This window comes from Pygocentrus nattereri, chromosome 12 (assembly GCF_015220715.1).
Source record: "Pygocentrus nattereri isolate fPygNat1 chromosome 12, fPygNat1.pri, whole genome shotgun sequence".
Classification (NCBI taxonomy): domain Eukaryota; kingdom Metazoa; phylum Chordata; class Actinopteri; order Characiformes; family Serrasalmidae; genus Pygocentrus; species Pygocentrus nattereri.
Window position 1 is genome coordinate 32,244,196 of NC_051222.1, and position 6,652 is coordinate 32,250,847.

At 38.6% G+C, this 6,652-nt stretch overlaps 2 protein-coding genes across 7 annotated transcripts in view; both read right to left on the bottom strand.

Annotated features, from left to right (window-relative positions):
- LOC108443944 (sialoadhesin-like) overlaps window positions 1-2,384 on the bottom strand; it is a 108,443-nt gene extending 106,059 nt beyond the window's left edge. For all 6 annotated transcript variants that reach the window (XM_037543790.1, XM_037543794.1, XM_037543789.1 and 3 more), the window contains exons 1-4: window positions 2,206-2,384; window positions 1,862-2,116; window positions 1,518-1,772; window positions 61-315 (exon numbers count right to left, since the gene is read on the bottom strand). In XM_037543790.1, coding sequence (XP_037399687.1) covers window positions 61-315; window positions 1,518-1,772; window positions 1,862-2,116; window positions 2,206-2,305 — 865 coding nt within the window. In that variant the 5' untranslated portion in view covers window positions 2,306-2,384. The remainder of the gene's footprint in view (window positions 1-60; window positions 316-1,517; window positions 1,773-1,861; window positions 2,117-2,205) is intronic.
- A 2,108-nt stretch (window positions 2,385-4,492) lies between these two features.
- On the bottom strand, window positions 4,493-6,422 carry LOC108443945. Its single transcript, XM_037543280.1, has 5 exons — window positions 6,399-6,422; window positions 5,909-5,975; window positions 5,283-5,633; window positions 4,768-5,001; window positions 4,493-4,530 (listed from the first exon to the last, which is right to left on the bottom strand). The coding sequence occupies exons 1-5, from the start codon at window positions 6,402-6,404 to the stop codon at window positions 4,493-4,495; spliced, it is 696 nt and encodes a 231-aa protein (XP_037399177.1). The 5' UTR covers window positions 6,405-6,422.
- Window positions 6,423-6,652: the final 230 nt, after the last annotated feature.

The following is a 6,652-nucleotide window of genomic DNA, read 5'->3' on the forward strand; positions in this document are numbered from 1 at the left end:
ATCTAAGCATCACAGAAAATTACAGCTGTAGAAATGAGAATTGCTACAAAACAGACTCACACAAAACATTCAGAGTTAGAGCTTCAGAGAGTTTCTCTCCATGTTTGTTACTGGATCTGCACTTGTATTCTCCACTGTCCACAGAGCTGATGTTCTTCATTGTGTGAGTCTCTCCTTTTCCTACTATTGATGTTCCTTTAAACCAGTAATATTCAACAGGTGGGTTTGCATCACTGCTGCAGGTCAGATTCACTGAACTGCCCTCCACTATTTCACCAGAGGGGCTGATGGACACTGAGATGTTCTTTGGAGGATCTAAAAAAATCAGACAGGTAACACTTTCTATGACTGTCACATTTGTAAGCACCTATAAACACATTTATAACATGTTACAATTCTTCATAAGGCATTATAAACATGGTTATAAATATTCATAAAAATGAATTACACTTTATAACCAGATTTATTATACATTATGAATTGTTAATATAGTGCATTATAAGTAATGTTAATAAAATGTTAAACTCTCAAAGAAGTCAGTCCCAGCTTGGAGACCGTAAAGTAAAGACAAATGAAAAGTTGATTTAGTCCCTGGGATTTCCAATATTTTATTTCTCACTGCTGGTGCTGTTAGAGCTGCATCTTCGGGGCTTCAGTCCTGAATATTCAGATGCTCCAAACAGGCTGTCCAGTCTAGAATTATTGCTACAATGTGTGTGTCTTACCCAGAGCTCTCACTTTAAATGTTACATCACAGCAAAACAAGTACCCATGAGCCCCTCCCCTGAACCCCTTCTGACATCACACTGAGCATGGAATTACTGAGTGAAGGACGGGAGAGGGAGCGGCGAGATAGTCGAGTGCTGTCATTGTAATTTGTTCCTTCACTGGTTCTGCCAGCAAGTGCTAGAACCCTTCAGTCTGTCACATCACTACTCTAGACTACAGTAATGTTAATTTCTGCTAGGACTCTATTGGATATGCAGTATTAAGTCAGTGCCAGGCTAACGGTGGTGCACATTAACGGTGGTGTACATTAACTTTCCCACATTGGGTGAAACACTGATGGCAGCTCTAGTTTAAACTCTGACATTTGAAGCCTGTAATGAACTTTTTTGTGGATGTTTTAGTGTCTCATTAAATCCTTCATTAAATACTTCAACTTGAAGCCTCACTCTTAACCCTGGAGGAGGCTTTAGTACAGTACGCTTCACTTTACTTAGAGCGGACTAATACAGCTTATGAGCTCTTATAATTTGTCATGAGCAGTACTTATGACGCATTATGGTAACAATTCATAATGCATAACAAGCATGGCTATGACGTGTAATATATTCTTATAAATATTTATAGCCATGTTTATGATGCCTTATGAATATGTTATAACATGCTATGAATGTGTTTCTAGATGCATACAAACATGACATTCATAGAAAGTGTCACCATCGGAGAAGAACAGCAGTGAGTTTTCTAAAATCACAGGAAAAAGCATTGCAGCAAAAACAGAACATACTCACACAAAACATTCAGAGTTACAGCTTCAGAGAGTTTCTCTCCATGTTCATTACTGGACCTGCATGTGTATTGTCCACTGTCCACAGAGCTGATCTCCTTCATTGTGTAAGTTTCTCCTTTTCCTACTGATGATGTTCCTTTAATCCAGTTATATTCCACAGGTGGGTTTGCATCACTGCTGCAGGTCAGAGTCACTGAACTGCCCTCCACTATTTCACCAGAGGGACTGATGGACACTGAGACGCTCTTTGGAGGATCTGGAAATCAGAAGGTAACAGCAATGAGTGATGTAATTATCATAGAACATTACAGCTCTAGAAAGAGAACTGCTACAAAACAGACTCACACAAAACATTCAGAGTTAGAGCTTCAGAGAGTTTCTCTCCATGTTTATTACTGGATCTGCACTTGTATTCTCCACTGTCCACAGAGCTGATCTTCTTCATTGTGTAAGTCTCTCCTTTTCCTACTATTGATGTTCCTTTAAACCAGTTATATTCAACAGGTGGGTTTGCATCACTGCTGCAGGTCAGATTCACTGAACTGCCCTCCACTATTTCACCAGAGGGGCTGATGGACACTGAGATGCTCTTTGGAGGATCTGTAAATCAGAAGGTAACAGCAATGAGTGATGTAATTATCATAGAACATTACAGCTCTAGAAAGAGAACTGCTACAAAACAGACTCACACAAAACATTCAGAGTTAGAGCTTCAGAGAATTTCTCTCCATGTTCATTACTGGATCTGCACTTGTATTCTCCACTGTCCACAGAGCTGATCTTCTTCATTGTGTAAGTTTCTCCTTTTCCTACTGATGATGTTCCTTTAAACCAGGTGTAGTTCTGCACAGGTGGGTTTGCATCACTGCTGCAGGTCAGAGTCACTGAACTGCCCTCCACTATTTCACCAGAGGGACTGATGGACACTGAGATGCTCTTTGGGCCATCTAGAGGTAGAAAGACACGTCACACTTTATGGGGGAGCTTGAAGTGATTGACTCATATGCAAATTTCCATCATTTACTTATATGAACAGTGTATCAACATCACTGTTGCAAATATATTATTTTAATAAAATATACACAATGAAAAGAATTACTGTTATAAAAAGGTTTTCTTGATTGACTGAGTAATTTATTTATCATGCATGGGTACTAAATATTTATACTTAACTGAAATAATGCCATGTACATTAGTTTCATTTTAGCGCTGTTGATAAAACCAAAATTACTCCACTGGAGTAAATCGAGTCTAAATGATCAAGTAAAACAATACACAGCACTGATGCAGCAATGTCAGTAACATCAGTAACTTCAGCAGCAGAAGATGCTCTCAGTAGAATACACTGGACAGAGAAACTAACAAAAGCAATAGCACAGAAAATCTCCATGTACTGTAATGTAGTGGTATGAGGCTGAGTGGCTATAATCAGTGGGTGGGATCAAGGTTTGTGACGTTCAACATTACTCAAATTGAAAATGTATAGATCTTTAACTGGAGGTCTAATTGATAAAACAATGTCTTTTGGTGAGCCTTGAAACAATGTCTTCGTATTTGAGGCTGAGTTCAAGGTAAAGTGCTATAGAGTGGTCAGTTTCATTAGAATAGTTCCAGTTCTGATACACAACGTCCAGCGTTCCTGGAAATATGGCCAATGGATTTAGGGAGGTAATAGTGAATGGAATGCAGGCTATATGGTGTATTGGTGCCATCTAAAGGGTGGAGTGGGGGTACACTAAAGTCTTCTCTATGTATTTTTCATAAGTTCATGTGGTACTCAACATTATATTGATAACACAATTTTATATCTTTTAATTCTTAGGGGTAGTTCACACTTGAATTTGTAAGCCACGGTTTGGTTCATCTCGCTCTCTGTTTTTGTTTAGATTTCCTTTTTTTGAGGGGGGTTATAAGAAAAACACAGGGAAGAGATATTAAATCACCAAGAATTTAGAACACTAAAGAGAAGAACACTAAGAAACAAGGTAGATTATCAAAGCTTCACACGGATTAACTATGTAAACAAATATAGATAAGTAATTAGAATGAGAATTTCGTGATTTAAGTGTGTTATTATGTTAGTAATGGGTGGCATGGACCAAAATTTCTATCATGGCATAATTAAGATTACTGATGCTTTCGGTTTAAATCACAGTGTAGTGTTTTTATATGTTTTTAAAATCAAAAACGATTTTGGATGCTTAAGTAAACATTTCCTTTTATGGAACTGCAGCTGTGGAGGTTTACATTGTGGTTTCAGTCTCAATTTCAAAATCTTCAAACCCCTATTAACTCCTCAACCTGAAGTTCAAATTAAAAAAATGACTGATCTCTCATTAATATTTTGGGTTCTTGTAAATAATGAATAATCAGTTTAATCAAAAATAAAAAAAACAAAGAGAGAGAGAGAGCAAGAACGAGAGAGCGAGAGAGAGACACAGAGAGAGAGAGAGAGACACAGAGAGCGAGAGAGACAGAGAGAGACAGAGAGAGAGAGAGTGAGAGAGAACGAGAGCGAGAGAGAGAGAGAGAGAGCAAGAGCGAGAGCGAGAGAGAGACACACAGAGAGAGTGAGAGAGAACGAGAGCAAGAGCGAGAGAGAGAGTTAAGCAAGATTGACAGGCTTAAAGAGCAGGTCTGATGGAGGTTAGTGATCAGAAAGAAAGCTAGTGGAGTAAAGACCTGTCCACTCATATAGCTGTAACAGTCAGCACTGCTTTTTAAATGAAACAAAAATCTTTATTTATTAAACTAATTAGAAAAACGTGATTCATCACAATGAACTACTTTAATCGTTTGACAGCCCTAATTCTTACACTACATACATAAACTTTACAGTGGAGATGACGGGTTATGAGGGGCTTGTTGTTTTGATTATGAAGTCCTGCAGAAACACCTCAGGTTTTACTGTGGACACGCATCACTAACCTCAGTATATGAAGATTAAAACAGCAGACTGGAGATGTTTACGTCATGTTATCTAACTACCAAACCCTCCATGACCTCAGACATGTCTGAGCAGTGAAAACACAAAAACAGGCAGGATCTTCACAACAAAGACCAGGAACCCCAGTTTCACAGGGTGTGTATAAATATATCATGAGAACCTCAGAAAATCCCCAGTTCACTACTTAATAAGACACATGAGCTGCTGCCGCATCAGATTTGGGTTAAATTTGATCACAGACAGTTCAGCACGAAGCCTCAGCTTTGTTTATTTTCTGAGACTGAATGAATGAATCTGGACTTACATCTGACATTAAGAGTGACCACAGGAGAGTTCTGACCCAGTGCAGCACACTGATACCTGTCCTTATTCTCCCTGCTGACCGACTGCAGGTGGAGCTGGTCAGTACTGGAGGATAAAGAACTTCCATTTATGTACCAGGTGAATGTTGGTCTGACTGTCAGACTGCAGCTGGTTTTACATGTGAGAGTGACTTTATCTCCCTCCATCACTCTCTCAGGAACCTCCACCTGGAGATCTGAGAACCAGAGAAAACAAACTCACACTGTGGAGACTCACACTCTCTGAGTGAAAGAGTTATTGTGAATATTTCTGCACAAATATAGACGTAACATTAAACATTACAGACTGAACATGCAGCTCTGATGAAGTCGTTAGATTTGATTTAATAATATTTTAATCACATAATAATGTAAGATGTTCTATAAAGGACTGATGTGATTATATTACTGAACTGCTTTGTGATCCTGAACACCAGTGAATGAAGTACAGTGTCTTATTTCTGTTGATGGATCTTACCTGTGACTGAAAGATCAACTCCTCCTGCACCTTGATACTTTCCTCCAGGTTGGTTTGTTATAAATATGAAGTAATATTTACTTTGATCCGTTTCTGTTACATTCTTAAATCTGAGAGAGCAGTCACGATGTTCATCTCCGAGGTACTGAACTCTGCCTCTGTACTCTGGATCATCTAACAGATCAGGAGGTTCTGAACCAGATGTAACCAGCTCTTTAGTCCAGAAAGCTTTTTGGACTGAGTGACCACTGGGAGGTGTGTAAGTACACTCCATAGTTAATGCAGACCCCTTTAGATTACAGAAAGATTTAGAGTTGTAATTCACAGCCCACCCATCCTGAGCAACAACTCCTGCAACACAACACACAGAAATGTGTAAATTCTCACTGTTTGGGTCTCAGTCAGTAAAAATGCTGCATAAAGTCTCCACTTCAGCTCATTTCTAAGACGGTTCATTTCAGCTGAGTTTGAATAATCAGCTGTAATAATTTGAGCTCATTTGGAGATAAAAACACAGTGAGAAGCTCCACAGGTCTTACAGTAGTTTAGATCAACTGACCACATCATATATAATAATAAACTCATAACTGTACAGAGTTCAGTGAGAAGTAGCAGCTCAGACTCACCAGAGATGCAGATCAGAACCAGCAGAGAAACATTCAGAGACATTCTGAGTGAGATCCGCAGGTCAGCCTGTATGATCACAATATTAACAAGATAATGTTAATTTACTGAGATATTTATGCAAATTAAAGGGTCATCAATATGTCTGTATCTGCTAAAGCACTTTCATAGTGCAGATAAAGCTCAGTCAGCAGAAAGAAAGCAGGCAGAGTTCATACACACACTTAGTTCACTGTCCATTAGAGGCCTGTAATGTAGTGAGTCTCATGTTCTACAGGCCTCATGTTGGAGCTGCATTGCTGATATTATATACATGCACTTCATTATTAGAGTCTCAGTAAATGTTCTGTAGTAGAACCAAAAGATCAACAGTCAATCAACACTTATTAAACTAAACACAACACAAATATTAATATCAGTTCACTTCTCTGTCCATTAACTATGAATGAATGACTCTCTATTCATTCCCAAAGCGCTAAGAGTGTTTCCTACCTTCATTAAGCGACGGTCATCTCCTGAACTCAGAGAACGAATGCAGAGAAAAGGAGAAGCTTTCACAGTTTAAACTGCTAAACTGTATGTGGTTAAAGTTTTGCTGACTTTCTCAAATTCACTGACAGTTATTCTTCCTGTTTACAGTCCTTCTTTATTTTAGTACACAAGACACACTTATTCTCATTAAACCTGAATAAATAGTAGAACCTAAAAAAACTGCTGTATAACTGAGGAACATTAATGAGTGAGCT

Bases quoted from the DNA above. Each gene is read 5' to 3' on its own strand.
- LOC108443945 (XM_037543280.1), bottom strand. The intron at 5,634-5,908 runs GTGAGTCTGAGC...GTTGTGTTGCAG, and splicing joins GGTTCTGATCTGCATCTCTG to GAGTTGTTGCTCAGGATGGG. The intron at 4,531-4,767 runs GTAAGTCCAGAT...TTCACTGCTCAG, and splicing joins GGTCACTCTTAATGTCAGAT to ACATGTCTGAGGTCATGGAG.